This window comes from Callorhinchus milii, unplaced genomic scaffold, assembly GCF_018977255.1.
Source record: "Callorhinchus milii isolate IMCB2004 unplaced genomic scaffold, IMCB_Cmil_1.0 Scaffold1, whole genome shotgun sequence".
NCBI classification, from domain to species: Eukaryota; Metazoa; Chordata; class Chondrichthyes; order Chimaeriformes; family Callorhinchidae; genus Callorhinchus; species Callorhinchus milii.
This window is the reverse complement of record NW_024704742.1, coordinates 2,808,361-2,827,872: the sequence shown is the minus strand read 5'-3', so window position 1 is coordinate 2,827,872 and position 19,512 is coordinate 2,808,361. Positions and strand designations below refer to the sequence as shown.

Genomic DNA, 19,512 nt, shown 5'->3' with positions numbered 1-19,512 from the left:
TCATCAGATAATACACAGTAAGAGGTAACAATGAATAGCACTGAAAACTTCTTTGAACTGTCTCATTGGTTAGCAATAACTTTCGTTGCCAATTTAACATTAACCTTGTGAGATGAACGCTCTGAATGCACTAATTTCTTCCTGGCTTCGGAGATTTATAGGAATGGAAAGGGCAGCTTAAACCCTCTGCTGAGAACTATCGGCTGATTTATGTCCTGTAATTGCGCAGGAAACAGACTGGGTGGATTGCACAGACCAATACTTGTGCTTTTCTGAGGCCCGTAAAGGACCACTGTCCCTTCAGTAACCCCCAGCACTGCTTATCAAGGCTCCAGACCTCAAAAGACTTGGTTGTTTAATGTACTGCTTTCTTCACAAAGATTTTTATTATTCCTACTGATAAAAAAACAACGAACGTTGGAGCAGCAGTCGACAACTTTATTGATGCAATGATATTAATGCCCCGGACAAAATGTTTTATGTAATCTATTTCAGACGGAAAGAAAGAAAACCGCAGAGGGCTTTCTTGCGAAGGGCAGATCGTGTTTAAGTGCCGTCATATTTTACGAAACACCCAGTTCTGGTTATGTGGGTAGAAAAAGGTCATCGTTTCTTTATTTTTCTATCCACAGGTCTAGTTTTCACCATACGTATGAATTGCACTGAAGAATATATGATCTGGCTGCTGTGAATCGTGAAAACTAAGCCTATATCCAACTTCCCTCAATCTTCTTTCAGTCGTAGTGATTTCTTCCTCTTGTGTTTTCTCTCCCTCGCACTTTCACTCACTCTCTCTCTCTTTCTCTCTCTCGTGTGTATATGTGTGTTTGTGTGTGTGTGTGTGTGAGGGGGCAAACAGCTACCCAACATGACTGAGAGATGAGTCGGCCTGGGTGAGATCCGCGTGGGTGGGGGTGAGGGTTGGGGAATGGCGTGACTTTAAAAAAAAAGCGTTGGTTACTTACTGCCGGGAAACGGTTGGATCAGGCCTGAAGCGGAGCGGGCAGGCTCATTTTGGGTTCGGTTTGCCGGGGAGACTCCGGCTGATTCAGCAGCGGGTTTTGGAGCGTGGCGTTGAACGTCCCCTTCAGAACCGTGTCCATGACGGAGGAGCTCAGCTGTGGGAACACAAATATTAGCATCGAATGAACAATCAGTCGGGTAACCTCCAAGGGTAACTCAGTGCGCTCGTAAGCATAAGCTACGCGAAAAAAAAAACAGGGAGGCCGTTCCGATGGATGAGCCCCGACAAGACGGCAAAAGGTCAATTTTGGAATTAAGCGAAGGCCAGGGATTCGGTCTGTGTAGCAAGTTTCAGGGACGGGCTGCTGTTGCTCTTCTACGTTATTTGCTCGCTGTCAACACAGCGAATGCCACTTGTTACGGATTGCAATAGAGACACCTTGTGACAGCAGAAGGCTGGTGCAAAACATTCGCCGTTTAAACACTGAGCTGCTGTTCTTTGCAGTTGGCGTTCGAAAGCTGACAGCCGGCCTCCCCGAATTCCGAGGAAAGTCGCAGCGAGAACGCTTACACCGCTTCAATCGCGCCAGAGGAGCGAGAACCTGTCGGCGCCCAAGCCCACCACCCTCGTGCGGGAAATTCGGCCGCTCGGCTTTCAGTCCACGTGAAAAGACAGGGCAGCGACTCACACGAGTTTTTGATCTGAACTTTGCTCGTGGTTTGCTGCAGCAAGCCCGAAAGCACAACCGACTTCCAAGAGTCTTAGCTCACGCGATAAAAGAGGATGGTCCAACCGGGACGCGTTCATCCGGCCCACGAACACGCTCACACTTTGCGTCCGGAGCTCCAGGCTCGGTCTGACCCGGTGGGGAAAACAGCAGTGTTTTGTAGTGGAACCCGTCAACTTGGAACGCATTGCCTGAAAGAGCGATCGAGGCCGATCCAACTACTTTTAAAAATGCGGTGGAGGGGTATTTGAGGAGGACGGGTTTGCAGGGTTATGGGGAAAGGGCTGGGGAGTGGGATTGACATTAATTGCTCTATTCAAAGAGCCGCACAGACTCGATGGGCCGAATGGCCTCTTTTTGTGCTGTACAATTCTATGATTCTACGATTCAGTCGCAGGAAAGATACTCATACAGAAGGAGATCGAGGGAGAGAAATGCACACAGGTAGATACAGAGGCACACAGGCAGAGAGAGAGAGAGAGAGAGAGAGATATAGGGACAGACACAGACAGAGAAAGAGAGAGACACATAGAAAGACACCTCGTCACTGGCTGTATTATTCTTTTAAAATTTTAATGACTTTTTACATCGCCTATTTAAGGTTTGCATGGCAGTTAATACACAGCGAAGTGAAGTAATAATAATAATAATAATAATAATCCTTGCATTTCATATAGCGCTTTTCATGTCGGAAGGACGTCCCAAAGCGCTTCACAGAACACACTGTAAAGTGAATTGACTGTATATTTGTGGGCGAACGCGGCGGTCAATTGCGCACAGCAATGTCCCACAAACAGTCGTAGATTGAAAATGACCAATTTATTATTGTTTTTGGTTTTGGAGGGATTATTATTAGGCGTAATCAGTTGCACAATTTAAAACATAGGATTTCATATGATTTTTAGGAGTTACCTTCCTGGAAGGGAAACATAAAAATGTCTTGCCGTATTCAGAGTGAGCGACTTAGAGCCTGTCCTGAAACTTGCTCCGCAAGCAGAATCCTTAGCTTGTTCTTAACTCCAAATTCGCCAAGGCCAGGTAACTGATATAAACTTCTCTCGGTTTCTTCTGACCTTGCCCACCATGCAGATGTCCTCCTTACAACACAACAGTACCAATCCTTGCATTTGATATAGCGCTTTTCACGTCTTCTCGACGTCTCAAAGCGCTTCGCAGAATAGACTGTAAAGTGAACTGACCGCAGATTTGTGGGCGAAATACTTGTATACGGGCTTGAAAGGCAGCTTTGTGTTGGAGGCGGTTAAAAAAGTATAATCTAATGCAGCCGGTGGACATTTCTCAAATCAGGCGTCCAGTTGCCTCAGTAGCCAAAAGGATGGACTACCTGCGCATCTGCCTTGCGCATATCTGCACGATTCCACTGCCAATTGGCCTATTTCATTTTCAAACGATTCCTTTAACTCAAAAAAAGAAAGACAGCAGGCTGCCATTTTTTTTTGCGCAATGCGAAGTCACGGTTAGAACTGAGAATTGAATGAAGCCGTCAGGAGGTAAGCGTTTCAATCCCAATTTATATGTGTTCACAGGAAAATAAGGCCCGTCTCTGACTGCGACAGGAAACACCAAATGGATCAACGTGGTAAAACCGTGGATAGGTTCCAGATCAATGTCTAGTCCGTCTGATAGCATCACGCACTGTGCGCATGGGGGTCTGGATAGGAATGGGAGGGTGTCCGTGGCAGTGTGGGTGCGGTGAGGGTGAGGAGGGTTCTGCGTGCGTAAGTGCCATCGTTCGCGAGCGTGTGAAGGAAAGTGCTCGGGCAGAACGGGTTCTGGATGAACTCAGGATTTTAAACTGATATCAGATCCTCGAAGGGGAAATATGCAGTTCCGTGGCATGATCATTATCACCTGTGACAATTATCGTATCACATGTAATTTCCTCTCACTCTCTCCTGCTGACTTCCTCCCAACTTGTTTCAGGAATCAACAAGACCACAAGCAGACAACATCATTATCTTTTCCACTGGCGCTAAAATTAATAATTCGCTTCATGGCTGGTTGTGGGACACGGCTGGGCGCAAATCGGCTGTCGTGAGCATCTATAAATACACTTTACAGAAACTTTCTAACACCGTTTTGAGATGTTCTCCACGCTACAGGCATTACTGCTGTACCAAACTACAAGGATAGCGTCTCGTCCACAAACATACAGTCAATTCACTTTACCGTATATTCCGCGCTTTGAGACGTCTCGAAGACGTGATAAGGCGCTGTATCAAATGCAAGGATTATATTATTATTATCATTATTATTATTATTATGATTATCGCATCTATTTAACAACTTGGTGGTGACAATGGAGACTGCCCAGATACGTCTCACGAAGCATTCCACAAGCAAACAGGGCGAACATTAAATGGCAGCCTGTTTGGATTCAACGTTCGAATCTCGTAGCAAAAGATGCTTGTGCATAGGGTACTGGGTGAATAATTCCACGAGTCCTTCGTGGGTCTTTGCCAGGAGCCTGATCCTGAAACAATGCAGTGGAACTGAACCAAGCAGTACTTGGCAGCTGCGGAAAGATATCAGGCAGTGGGGGTAGCCGTTAAAAGCATCCTGTGAATAGGCTGTTCATTAACTCTCCTGGATTTGTCACAATGTTTACTGAGGCGTTTCAGTCCACAATTATCCCAGGCTTGCTCGCTCGCTGTTCTGGGTTGGAGACCGCGTTGTTTGACTGGCACGGCCTCTTTTATGCTGTTTAAGAACGAGCCCCGGTCAGCTCTGCGCACGCAAGCTCACAGCCTCTGCTCAGCCTCCAGGGAGAGCCATCGGGGACAGGTCAAGTGTAAGTCAGGGTTCACACTCCGAATCACTCTACTTTTGGAAGACACGCACCTCGTACTCAATAGTATAAACCCCACAGAGGTCCAGGGTCCTGGCCTCAAGCACCTTTCCTGTTAACCATTATGTTCCAGTCATCAAACACGTCTGAGTGACGAAAAACTTCCTGGTAACTGTCCCGATATTGCCCTTTATCACTCTAAACCTAAGTCCACTTGTTCCACTGCCGTGCTGCATCCGCAAGTATTGTTCTTGTTCTGTTTTCAATCTTTTAAAATCTTCACATACCTCTACAAGTTTCCCTCTGAGTCCTCTCGAGACTGAAAAGCCCTAAGTTGTCTAATCGCTGCTCGCATAGCTCATTTAATCACCGTTTTTTTCCCTCTGCGGTGCCTCTTGGGCCTAGGCAATCCCTTGTATTGAAACAATCAGAACTGTACCTAATAATAATAATAATCCTTGCATTTGATATAGCGCCTTATTATGTTGTTGAAATGTCTCGAAGCATTTTACAGAACTGTATATTTTGTGGGCGAAACACATTTTAACTATTATAGTGAGACCTGGCGAGAGAACTTCAGAGCTTCAACACCAATTCTGGGGATCAATGAGCTTAGTAGAAAGATCAGAAATACACTATGGAAGTCTGATGTCCTCATCTTGGGATAAAAGATAAATCCTCAATAACTCCAGCTTATTTACAACTCTACACCCCTCGTCCTCTCCTGCACCTGCTTGGGATATTCATTACTCAATTCCCTCCAGGCTCCATTGACTTAGTACCCAGAGAAACAAGCCAAGATCTTCATCATGTAGTCCTGTAGCTTAGTAGTTAGAGCACTCGCCTCGCAAGCCGGGCGAAATTGGGCAAGTTTCCTTACGCCACACCCCTCTGTTTACCGAGTAGTAAGTAGGAACCCAGTTGTTAGTCGATTGGTGGATCGCTTTTCGAGGGGGTAATAATTCCTTCAAAAAAATGTAAGTATTATTATTATCCTGGTCATCAAATCCTCCCATGCCTGTGCCCCAAGCTATCTCTGAACCTCCCTCGAGACTGAAGAGCCTTAGTTTGTCCAATCGTTGATCAAAGCTCATCTAATCATTGTTTTTTCCAGCCCAACTCCACTCCGCCATCCCTGATCTACTGCTCAGCTTTACTGCTCCCACCTCTGCTCCACCTTCTTAACACTTCTCGCTTTAACCTTACTGTGGCCAACCATCTTCCAACCTTCCCACTTTCCCAACTCAGCTGGTAGCAGTCTTGCCTTTGAGTGAGAAGGTTGTGAATTCAAGCCCCTGACACTCTAGGGCAGTTCTGGGAGAGTGCGGCATTGTGGAATGAGATGTTAAACTACAACACTTTACAATAATATCCTATCGAGCGCTTTGAGTTGTTTCAATGCTGTGAAAGGTGCTATATTAAATGCAAAGATTATAGATTATGCTGTTATTGATTTTACAGCGAAGTTAAGATGTTGTCACTGCTTAACTTGCACTTTGCAGTAAAACAGCACGTACTTAAATGGTTTGCCTGGGCACAATTGTAGCACCTAGTTTACCGCAATACTGAACACAGGTTATCTACCCCAAAGCAGAGTTCATTTCGGAGATGTTTTCCGGGAAAGTGAAACATTCTAACATGGCATGTTTATGGCTCAGAGCTGCTCACCTGCTCCTCAGAGAATATTATTAGGTCTGGGTGCCACACATATCTCATTTTGCACAATTATTTCAGGCTCACTTCAAATCTCTTCATCACCTGACTGTATTTCATGTCAAGTGAACTGGACGGAGGTAACAGTCATGGAAGTAAAATATTCCATTTCAATGTTATCAGTCAAATGCAATATGTTACCAACCTGTTAGTGGTGGGGAGCAATTTTATTCCAGGGTGCATTGAACCGTTAGTAAACACTGCAAAGAGGGTTTTTCGTCAGCACAACTACTTTAAAAATGAAACCACTTGTCGTTACCTCTGACAATCCAGCACTTTATCACTCTAAAACAACCAAAAATATGGGGCTTTACTGGTATAGGATTATTAGTGGAGTCCTGTAGCTCAGTGGTTAGAGCACTCGCTTTGCAAGTGAGAGACCTGAGTTCAATTCCAGGCAGAGGGCGAAACCTCGGGCAAGTTTCCTTACTCCACACAGAGCCTAATAATAATCCCTCCAAAACCAAAAACAATAATAAATTGGTCATTTCCAATCCACGACTGTTTGTGGGACATTGCTGTGCGCAATTAGCTGCCGCGTTCGCCCACAAATATACAGTCAATTCACTTTACAGTATCTTCTGTGAAGCGCTTTGGGACGTCCTCCCGACGTGAAAAGCGCTATATCAAATGCAAGGATTATTATTATTATTATTATTATTATTAGACCCGATGATTGGATGTAATGAGCATGAAACTCCTTCAGAAAGTACTCTGTTTTCCTTCTCCTCCCGGAGGTGAGGCAATATCAGTCAATAGTAAATAGTATTCGATGTAGATCTTGTCAAGTTATTGAGGCATCGAGAAGTGCTTCACAAGTAAAGTCACGAGCACAGTGACCAGGAGAGCGATGAGAAGAGGAAGGGTTGATTTCTATGTGCGGGTACAGTGGCATAGGGTGAGAATGCTGGGTGGCTTACTGCACGTGAAGAAGTCTGAGGACGGGTGTTTTCTCTCTCAAAAAAATGTAACGGAACAGCCGTTCACGTGAGCTCCGCGCTGACTAAGCAAAGATTCTCAGTCTGGAGATACTGGAAAAGACCGAGCTGGAATAGGAGGTGGTGGGACGAAGAGTTTCCATTTCAACACAGGAAGAACGTGCAGCACAGTGCATAAAAACACTCAGCGACGGGGGAGGAACTTTCACAGAAGGAATGACCGCATTGATACCAACAGTAGAGGAGGGTCAAGAAGAGTCGTGATAGAGAGAGAAAAGATCAGAGGCTAGAGCTGAGCGCAGGATCGTGTCACCCAAGAGTATTCTTGTATCCCAGTCAGCAGGCGGAGTAAGTTGTCAGGAAAGCCTCATCCAGAGAGGGGGATGGACTGGGCTTTGTAGAGTTGCTGAGGGAATGGAAGAGATAGCAGATCGATTGTACACCAGTAGAATCGGTTCCTTCAGAAGAGGGAAAATTGGTTACACATAAAAATCCTTTTGGGATTGAACCGATCAAAGTATAATAGTGCAAAATTATAACGTCCGATTGATATCCTGCAGTCCTTCCAAATTACTTTTAGTGAGGGTCTGTTGGGGAGAAAATTTCAAGGTTAATCTTACTTGTTCATTCAGCTGCTTCCGGAGTTAAACAACTCAGAGTGTAGAACATGTGAACGCCGTGGTTTGGGTTGCGATGCACAGACAATACTCCTTCAATACTCAGAAGGTATTATTCCCGTAATTTTGGCACAACTACCCATCACCACATAGGGATTTAATAATAATAATAATAATAATAATCCTTGCTTTTGATATAGCACCTTATCATGTCTCAAAGCGCTTCACAGGATATAGTGTAAAGTGGATTGACTGTGTATTTTGTGGACGAAAGGTGTCAGTCAGTTTGTCACACAGCCATGGCCCACATGGAGTGAGTGAGTTATTTCATTTGGGGAATTTGTTGGGCGGGACATCAAGAAAAACTCCCTTCTCCTTTCAAACAGCGCCATGGTATCTTTAAGGTTCATCTGAAGAGGACCTCTGTTTGACATTTCATCCAAACGATGGCACCTCTGACAAAGCTTTTCTTTATGCAGAGGGCAATCAGTGATTGGAACAGGTTGCCAGGAAAGGTGACGCGATTTATGGTTGGTGTTCTCAAGGGATCAGATCAGATAGCCAAAAGCTCTTCCTCATCCAGACTGAAAGTGCGGCTTTCTTAAAATGAGACTGAATCATCATGCAGGATGGAAAATGCAGGAGCTGGTGATTGGCAGCACTACAAATATATATATATATAGCACCTTTCACGTCTGGAAGAAATTCCAAAAAGCACTAAACTTGCGCTGGGATAAATGTCATCAATCCGATCCAATCTGCGTACATCTTCTTTGCCTTCTTCCCTTCAGAAAAAACATTGAGGCCATTTAAGTCTCTTTGACTTCTCATTGCATATACATATAGGTATTTATGAGTCAATTGGATCTTTGCCTTTCCGTACTTTTTTTTAAGCGAAAGAAAAATAAAACAACTCTCGTCTGTGTTTTTGAAAGGAACTCGGAAGCTCAAAACCACCTGCAGCATTTTTCTTGTGCCAATTAAAAATCTTATCCGGACACTCGACAGGCAAAACTCTCAGGGATTCCGTCTCTGTTTTAATTCTCTTGGGATTAAATAATAAGAAAACTTCAGGACATTAAAAAGCATTTCAGCCGTGTTTGTGTCAACATTGCACAACTTTCACTGTTAAAAAAAAAATCTTCCCCAGGATTCTACGAGTTCACTTTTCCGCAGTGGATTCATTTCAAGATTCTCCTTCTAGCTTTCTAGATCCTCCAAGGACTTCCTTCAGGGTACCTCCAGGATCTCCTGCAGTCCCACTTCCTTGTGCATGTAAAAAAATGAAGATCTCATGGCACTACTCGAAAGGAGAAGGGAGTTTCTCTGGGTGTCCTGACCAACAATCCCTCAATCAGTTTGGCTCAGTGGTGCCATTCTCGTCGATGAGTGGTTAAATTGGGACTTGGAATCAGATAATCTAAGCTGACACTCCAATGCAGTGCTGATGTGCGTTTGCATTATCAGAGGTGCCATCCTTATGATGAATCCTTAAATCAAGGTCCTGTCTGCCTGTTCAGGTGGATGTTAAAGGCATTATTCGAAAAGAGAAGGATTATTATATCTTCATGGATATTTGTGAGACACTCTGGTGTGTGCAAATCGGCTATCGTGTTTGCCCCACAAAACAGTTATTGCACGTTACAGTACATCACGTGAAGCAGCTTGGGACATCCTCCTGATGTGAAAGGCTCAATACCAAGTGTAAGAATTATTATTATATTACTCTCTCCGTTTTTCTAACAGACCTGTGGTTCATTCCTCACCTCCTCTGAGCCACCACTGGTGGGCAAGCATTCAGACACTTTGTCTCTGCTCTCCGGAATTTTGCTATAATTCCTTACACCTCAAGCCCTCTGCCTCCGTTTTCAAAACCTTCCCAAAACACTACTGTGCCTTCAGTCGCCATCCTCGTACCCCCAACCCCTCCCTCCGTCCCCGCACCTGCGTGGGTAGCCGTGTAAAGCTGTGAGATGTTACTCTGTGTGAAAGGCTCTACATCAGAGCACGTTTCTCTAGAAAGCACTGTATTTTTCATATCTATTGCTCTTAGCTACCGGAATGTTATTCATGTTAATAAAGCATCCCTTCAATATTGATGAAGTGCACTTTTGTACACCTACACTTAACAACACAGCCTTCCTGTAGCCGGCATTGCACAATAATGCCCACAGGGCAACTCGAGTTCGTGGTTGTTTTGCACAAACAGACTCTTAATCTTTGGAAATGTTGAAAACCGCTGTATCAGAGCCCAGAGGTGTTCCTGATAATTGGAAGTGTTAGAAGGATATTCCCTACATATGTATGAACGCTGTACGAACCCGGACCTGGGAGCATTCCAGCAAGTCGAGCATTCTGCACGTTAACAGGCAATCTCTACGGCTTTATGGATTCCTCTCGGCTTCACACAGCGCGCTGCATCGCTCGTGTCCTGTATCTTTGGCCAGAGCTCAATGGCAGCTCCATTTCTACAGGGAATTCGTGGCTCGCATTAGTAGCTGATCACAGAGACTTGATCACGGAGGGTTTGGTTAGCCCACAAACGAATCAGTGCATCCCAGAAGAAACAGATACACCCTTGGGGCTTGAGGCAAACTACCAGGAGCGCAGAAAGGCAAAACAAGTTTCCACAACAAAACCATTTAAAAAGCGTATGCTTTTACTTCTTGTGAAAAAAAATCAACATTGTCCTTATCCTGGCCGTTCAGGGGAACGTATATAAAAATGGTTAGGATAGATTACCCAGTTAAGGCTTCACAGAATATTAAATTTTTTTTAAAAAAATGTGTATATGTATATATATATTTCTATTACGTCCTAATGCTTCTTCATTCCTCACTTCATCACTGGTTTGCTATGTCTAGTTTTGTTTGCCCAATTCTTCTGACACCTTTGTATTCATTGCCTTTATTATTTTCTGTTTCTTGGCTATATTGTTTTCCTTTTCTCTTTTTTGTGTTTTTCTTTCCTCACATTACCATCCATTAGTCTAAAGTGAAGGCTACAATCCCACAGGGAGTGCGCGGGAGATGCATTACATGTACAGAACTGTCTTCCCTACTGCTGTAATACAAGTCACACTTGCCATTAAACAGCTCCTTTCTGCACCCGACATGCCACGAGGTAATGCTAGCGATGCTAAATAAATTCAAGTGGTGCAATCATAGCAAAAATTGTTTGTTCTGCTATCAAAGAATATCTTGCTGCTGCTGCCTGCCTTAGCGACCCTGTGACAACCAGAAGAAGCGCTATTCAGGCGTCGGTAGTAGAACAACAACAACTTGCATACAAAATAATAATAATCCTTACGTTTGTTGCAGCGCCTTATCACGTCTTCGAGACGTCTCAAAGCGCTTCACAGAACATACTGTAAGGTGAATTGACTGTGTATTTTGTGGGCAACACGCGGCAGCCAATTGCGCACAGCGGGCGTCCCCACAAACAGCCGTGGGTTGAAGCGACCAATTTAGCGCCCTGTGACGGGATGGAACCTCGGAGCGCTGAATGCTACAAATGGCAGCTGCGTCACTTTAACCGGGTTGAGATGTCTCAATGGCATGATAAGGCTTGGAGTCCTGTAGCTCAGTGGTTAGAGCACTCGCTTTGCAAGCGAGAGACTTGAGTTCAATTCCAGGCAGAGGGCGTAAACCTTGGGCAAGTTTCCTTACTCCTAATAATAATCCCTCCAAAAACCAAAAACAATAATAAATTGGTCATTTTCAATCTACGACTGTTTGTGGGACGCTGCTGTGCGCAATTGGCCGCCGCATTCGTCCACAAATATACAGTCAATTCACTTTACAGTGTGTTCTGTGAAGCGCTTTGGGATGTCCTCCCGACGTGAAAAGCGCTATATCAAATGCAAGTATTATTATTATTATTATTAAGGCTCTACACCAAATGTGAGAATTATGAGATACTACCGTATCATCGCAAGTTTACATTCTCATCGCACCCTGAAATAACAGCAGGGTTTGAATAAAGAACTCTGGAGTTTTATTATTATTCTTATGTCGTGAATATCACAGCGACTTCACAGGACATAGTCTCTGAAAGTGGATCGTGTCGGAGGGCGTTCCCCATGAACTGGATCCTAAAATACTGCCGGCTTCGTTAATTAAGGAACTCTTTTAGAAATCACTATGCCTCAGGCGTTTCTTCTGCTTTATCTCCTCATCCCACGGGACATTGGCCCTGGACACCCACCACATCCTGATTCGGATCCACCACTCGCTCCTCCTCAAATCCGCTTCATCTGTTGGTGCTGGGCTATGCTACTCGACTGGAAGTTCATAGCTAATCCCTCAGGAGCGGATGATGTTTTTTTTCCCCATTTAACACACCGCATGTCGAATCGGTGTAAAATAGCAACAGAACAGCTCACTTATCTTAGCTCGCACATCAGATCCCAGTTTTACTGAACACAAATCATTCTTGCTTATGGGTTCATGAAACACTGCGAGACAATAAACACACCCCATTAACTTCAAGACAACGCACCAGCAACAGGATGCCCTTTTGAACATCAAACACAACGTGGTCTATTTTCCATCCATCGCTGTAGAAGTTTCGAATATTTTATTAACAACTAAGTCCCGATGAGATCGTGTGGAGCAGTTCCTGAGCACGACAGTGTGAAGGAGAAGCGTTAACACTTAGTAGAAAATAACTCGAGATATTTCAACTACAGCCTGGGTTAATTTATCACGCCCAAACTGCTGCGTTCAGTGATTCTTTCAAGCCAACGTACGTAAAATGATCTGTTTTGGTGGTTAAACACTTATTTTTGCATCCAATGTGCCCTCAACGAAAAAACTCAAGACGCCCATTTAATTTTCGATTCGGACTCCCGCTTTCAAAGATCTAAACGTTATTTCGGGTGCACTTTTCTGTGGAATATGCTACCGCGGCTCCCCCAGGTGTATCCGATCCAAGAATCAGACACCGCGCGCACGCGGTGTACATGAAGTAACGTCGGGATCCAGGATCAACAGTAACAGTAATAACAGCAGGAAACATCAGTAGCGACCCGATGAGCGTCCGTTCATTCACGAGATAAGTCGCAAGTTGTTTACCTGCAGATTTCTGGAAAAGTTTCATCAAAAATCTGTCACGTTTCACGATTCTACCCCCAGAACTGAATCGGGTGAATTTGTTTCCCGAAACATCTCCAACTCGTTTATCTGTAAACAGACCGTTTCGAAAACATCTCAGCGCAAAGGTTCCACAGTGCAATGGGAAGCGTTGTGCCATTTCATGCCTGTACCACGATTTCAGTCGCTTTCTTCTGTTCGCAGACTTATCCCAAAGGCCTAGGAGGCTGGAAAGGTGTTTTTTCTATGAAAAATTAATAGATAACGGATAACCACTGGCATTTTCCCTGCCTTTTCTCTAGGCCATTGATAAAAGTCACATTTAACACCTGCTGCTTCAAGTAGAAAGACTGACAGTTGGAGGAATTAGTGACGCAGTGCTTTCCACTCTGAGCCGTCAGCCTACGTGGAGGTAAACGTTTGAATTTACAGGCCGCCTACTGGACCCAAACCGAGTCCAGAAAAATGATCAGCTTTGCTCGTTATCTGTATATAAAACAAAACCTTTGTTTATCCGATGAGCTTAGAACGTACACATCCCCAACTGATGCAGTGAAACACTGTCTAATCTGCTGACTTGCTCTCACCAGCTTTGGGCCACACATGTTAGAAACCCGGAATACTGTGCACGTGTGGCTACTGCAATCAATCAATGCCTGTCCTGCTGAACTCAAATGGGGATTCCTTCCAGCAAAGAAAATGTGTCCAGGTGGGAACTCTGCGCCGAAAATAGATTGCATCGAAGAGCAGGTCCCACAGGCCTCCACGATGGACTGAAAGCAATTTTAATGTGCGACTCGCAGTCCTTCTTAACAAATCCCCACAAAACACGCAGTCAATTCGCTTTACAGTATATCCCGCGAAGCACTTTGTGAAGTCTCGAAGATGTGATAAGGCGCTACATCAAACGCAAGGATTATGCTATATATTATTATTTATTATTATCCCATTTTAGAAGCAGTTTGGAAACTCAAGTAATACGTGATGTGCCAATTATCACAAGAAGCAAGACATGAGATCATTTTATATAAGGTGCGTTACAGCAGCTTTGGGGCTGAACACTTTCTCTTGCTCTCTTCGCTTAACATTTGCACAACGGTTCCTGTCTCAGCGCTTTCAGAGCTGAATTAACACCAGGTTTTCAAAGGGACGGGTTGTGATGGTTGACTCTGATCAAACATGGTGTAATAATTAAAAAGAAAAGAGGAAGAATAGGTGGAAAAGAGTTGAAATAAAGTTAAACTAATAAAGAGCTGGCAGATTAGAAGGAAAGAGGTGATCACGGCAGACACAGGTGGTAAATGGTTTAAAATACTTTATATTTAAAATACAATTTATTGTATCAGTTGAAGATTAATACTACATTACAATACTGAGACTCTCCTTGATTCTGAGTAACATTAATACTGCAGTATTACTGTGTATCTGAGCATGAATTCAAAACCCACAGAAGCAGCTGGGTGGGTAGGGAGCTCCCACCGAGCAGTAACTAGGAACCGGCTGTTAGTCGATCAGCAAGTCGCTTTCCGGGGATAATAAGCCCACCCACAACCCCTGAAAAATGTGGGTCATTCATTCCATGATTGCGTGCGGGAGCGCTGCTGTGCGCACTTGGCTGCCGCGTTTCGCCCACAAAATACGCGGTCAATCCACTTCACAGTATACTCTGTTCAGCGCTGTGAAACACCTGAACGACGTGTTAAGGCGCTATATTAAATGCAAGGATTATTATCAGTATTATTATTATTGATTGACCTGCTGGCAGTTTAATGGGTAACGGTGTATTCGGACATTTTCAGTTTACCCGATGAAGGACTTAGGTGCACGGTAAAAATAAAGGGGGGGTGGGGGGGGGTGGGCATACAGTGCAGTCAAACAAATGAATGTAAATGAGATGTGCACAAGACCAACGTCACCTTTAATAACCAAAATGTCACCTTTCTACTGGGAATCTGCCGCAAAAGTAATTTCACAAAACCTGTTCCGTCAGCGCAAAGCGGTTCACCACTGCCAGGAGTCGTGCCGTTCACTTCTTTGATTTGACGTTCCTGTCTTAACGACCTATGCAACCTGACATCGTTTCTGTTAAGAGTTCTTGGAATAATTACCTTGCTCCTTCTGCACAACATTCAGGGTTAAATGGTGTCGTGGCAAATTACGAATCATTTTGACACCGAAACGAGTTTGTGGTACATGAAAGCTGAAATATTTTTAAAGTACTGACTTAGGATTGCCGGCCTGAACTAACGTGGTGTTGGTCTGGACAATGATGAATCAAGGCACCTACGAGAAATTGAACGGAATTTTTTTTCGGGGGCGGGGGTTGGGGGGTTCAGTGGGGTGTCTTAGCACATGTGGAAACCCATCGCCATGGCTCAGGGTATTTGAAACAAAAGCATCTTTGTACCTTAAAGATGGAAATTCCCGTGTATTGGAAAGGAGTGTTGATTCCCTCGTTGGGTGGGTGGGTGGGGTTCAGGGACACACACACACACACACACATCCTACTTACCTAAGTAAGGAGTAAGGAGAGTATGAGATGCAGGCCTGGTGAGAGCCAAGCGGGTACTGCTGGTGTCCAACTGAGTTAAAACCTTGAAACCACCAAGTTTGCCACTGAAGCACTGCCTGGCAAGCTTTCCCGCTGCTTGTCCAGCTAGGACCACCCCGACCCAGTACAGCTTTGGCTTGCAGCGTTCACAGGAGCAGAGTGAGATGATTCCCTGGTCCCAGGGAGTGGTTGACCCTTCCAAGTCCTACCATGAGCTGGGCTGGGCCGGGCTGGGGTGGGCTGGGCTGTCATCAGCAGTGCCCTGGAATACTGCGGACCCACCTGGACTCAAGCACTGGCCCATTGAGACAGCCACAGAGCGTTGACTCGATCCTGACGTTCCAATTGGCAACTATACCGCCTTGGAGCCAGTTCAGCTCTTTCCAGATGCTTTACAGAGCAGAAGTCTGCCGGGCGGAACCAAACCACTTCCCCAAAGTCCTCGAGAAGTTCTTGGTAGTGGCAGGTTTCGCCGTTTAGGTGCCAACTAGTTCTGGGCAGTTCCAGTCTCTTGTGAGCAGGCAGTACATCATTCGTTCCTCTCGGCGACGAGCTGAGCTCTAGATTAACCCAATATTGACCATATCTTAGAATCCTGTGGGCCGACAGCAACTCTGTTCATAACCCTCCAAGCGTGTGATTTCACTGCTTTGGCACCGCAGCACCCCAAGCGCCAGAAATGATAGTCCTCGCATTTGGTTTTACCGCCTTATTGTATCTTTGAGACGTCACGAAGCGAACGCACTGCAAAGTGGATCGACTGTAACGTGTTTGAGGGTGGAATTGAATGCCCGGCAGTCATTTCGTTGCACAGCAGTGTCCCACAAGCAGCCACGGTGTGAGTGACCAATTTTATTTGGGGGAATCTTGGCCAAGACACCGGAAGAAACTCCCTCCTCTTTATGACTAGTGCTATGGGATCTTGAACACCCACTACCCCAGATACACCTCCAAACCCCCACCTCGCCATCAATCACTGCCCCACATACTTCCATTATTTGCATGTTCAGTTACTCCCTCCCCAGTCACACACTGCCCCGAATACCCTATTTCATTGCTTTTATGGTTGTAGATATGAAAAACATGCAGTCAACCCTCATCACAGAATCATGACATGAGCTCCTTTGTACTCAAGCCTTTTACTGTCTGTCTCCCTGATGTAGAGAACAGTATGCACATCACACAATTCTGCGAGAAGGAAGAGATTATAGAAGCTTTTTTTTTCCCACACACACACAAACTAATTCATTGCAATTCCTCTTTCCTGAAAAATGTAGAACTTAAAGTGACAAACGATAGGAATTTAAAATGAACAAAGAGTGAATTCAAAGCTATAATCTAATTACACATTCCCATGATTTACATAAACTCCTTGAACGTCTCAAATTCATTCTGTCACTTGAACATCTGAAGTAAATTAAAGATTTGAAATCTCACTATCAGCCATTCCGCATTGATTACTTGGCTCTCGAGAAGTATCTGCAATAAACATGTCTTTAATAACCGACAAGTAATAGCACAACTCCTGCATACGACGACGACAACTTGCATTTATATTGCGCCCTTCACAAGCAGTTATGTCTCGGAGCTCTTTACGATGGTGAGGCAGATGTTGACCCCGGTGGGGAGAAGGGAAAAGAAAGCAGGGAAGGAGGTGATCGTAGGCACGGTTGAAGTGTTAAGGCAGGAAATTAAGACAAATAGAGAGGGCATGAGATGGAGGGGGTTGAGATAGGGAGTTCCAGAGATTAGGGGCATAGCGTACTACAGTCGAGTAGCTCCCATTATACTGTGCAAGAGTAATATCACATCTTCTCGACAAAGATTCTACATTTTTGGATAGAAAACTAAATCCTTGCATTTAATAGTAAAGCTTGCAGTTGATATAGGACCTTACAGGTCAGGAGGATGTCTCAAAGCACTTCACAGGATTTACTGTAAATCGTTTCGCCCACAAAATATACCGTCAATACACTTTACAGTATATCCTGTGAGGCGCTTTGAGACGTCTCGAAGCCGCGATAAGGCATTATATCAAATGCAAGGATTATTATTATTATTATCCCACAAACAGTTGTGGATTTAACGATCAATTTTTTTTTGGAAGGGATTATTACCCCCGGAAAGCAATCCGCCAATCGACTAACAACCAGGTCCCTACCTACCGCTGGGTAAACAGAGGCGTGTGGAGTAAGTAAATTTGCCTAAGGCTTCGTCCCACCCGGAAATCAAACCCAGGTCCTCTCGCTTGCGAGGCGAATGCGCTAACCACTGTGCTACAGGACTGGTACGACTGTGTATATTCTGTTGTTGAACACGGTAGTCAATTAGCACAGATCAATATCCCACAAAACAGCCATGAAATAAATGACTCATTTTGTCTGGGGGATTGTTGGCCAGGAAAAAACTCCCTTCTCTTTTCAAATAGTACCACGGAATCTTTATCTTGCGCCTGAACAAGCAGATGGGACCCTTCATTGGATCACATCCAAAGGAAGGCATCTGTGACGATGCAGCACACCTCCAGCAAGTCAACTGGAGTGTCGGCTTAGACTCTACGCGTTCCAAGACCCAAGGTGTGGCTTGAACCCACCACCTTCTGACTCAGAGGCGAGAGCGCTACCAACTGAGCCAGACTGACACCTACTGGTGATGTGCATGTGCAAACGTTATCACAATGCTTATTCGATGGTTTCAAAACGTGCGCACGCGCACACGCACACACACACGCACGTAATGTTATTTGCCGAGCACGAACTACCTCCGCAAACGTAAAAGCAGCAGAGGTTTAATATGCTTTAATACGCCACGTTTCGAATCTCCAGAGCTGCAATGCAATGTAAAAGTGGTATTTTTGTTTTCCTCCACTTTTTCTGAAATACCTCCCTGAAGATATTCCATGTGCGCGTGTGTCTGTGCGTCCAACAAACATCTGCGGACTTTCTTTGCAAGTGCTTATTAACATTTTTTGTCGGTTCAGACCTGGATGGTCAGCCCTCTCTTGTCTCTGTGTCTGCTGAGACAAGATATTTGATCCATCAATGAATGGAAGCCTGCAGGGCTTGTCAAGCCGTCTAATGACCTGGGAACAATATCAGAGCGAAGCTTCAGCTATCACTGGCTGGGCTGCTTCTATAATGCTGAGATTCTTATCTTCCTCCTTTCTATTAGGTTCCACCGGTTAAAGGGTCAAGCCTCAGCTTCACTGGTTGCAGACTGGCTGGAGCTGCGGGTAATTAACTTTGGCTCTTTGGGTTTAAAGCACAATGTATCAGAGCCTTAATTGCGACGGTGCTGTTTCGACCTCTCGATATTGTCTCTTTCTATCAATGTGACACGCTGGGATGCGCTGCTCCATTAGAGGTGTCATTCTTTAATCCTTTAAATTAATAATAATAATAATCCTTGCATTTGATACAGCGCCTCATCACATCTTCGAGGCGTCTCAAAGCGCTTCGCAGGATACACTGTGAAGTGAATTGACTGTATATTTCGTAGTTAAATTGAGATCCTACTTGTCGATTCAGGTGGACGTTAAAGATCCCATGGCACTCTCAAAGACAGAAGGAAGGTGTCCGGGCAAATAATCCACCATATAAAAAATGACATTGCTGTTTGTGAGACATTGCGGTGCGCACATTGGCTACCACGTTTGCATACGAACGCACAGTCACTAACACTTTGTGGTAAATTCTGCGAGGCACTTTGAGATGTTCCAATACGTTCATTTGTTATAGCAAAGGTAAGGATTACTGAAGATATGATGTCGCAACATTTCTTTGCATTGTTTCCCAGGCGCTATAAAAAAATTCAACTGATAATATTTTCAAATAATAATAATCTTGCTAGTAATTCTTGCGTTTAATATAGCGCCTTAACACATCTCAAAGCGCTTCGCAAGAGTTGCTGTGAAGTGTATCACTGTGTATTAGCAAAATAATCCTTACAGTATTAGTGGCAGACAATTTTTGCACAGCAATCTCCTACGAAGAGCCATGAAGCGAATGACCCATTTTATCCGGGGAAAATTGTTAGCCAGGACGGCAGGAAACATCCCTTTTCATTTTCAGTAATGCCATGGGATCTTTTAACGTCTGCCT

The 19,512-nt window shown here is 44.6% G+C and overlaps 1 protein-coding gene across 1 annotated transcript in view; it reads right to left on the bottom strand.

The window, feature by feature from the left end:
• Positions 1 to 19,512, bottom strand: part of stpg2 (sperm-tail PG-rich repeat containing 2) — a 290,142-nt gene that overhangs the window by 120,724 nt on the left and 149,906 nt on the right. Inside the window, exon 13 of the mRNA XM_007902544.2 lies at positions 966 to 1,118. Coding sequence (XP_007900735.1) covers positions 984 to 1,118 — 135 coding nt within the window. The 3' untranslated portion in view covers positions 966 to 983. The remainder of the gene's footprint in view (positions 1 to 965; positions 1,119 to 19,512) is intronic.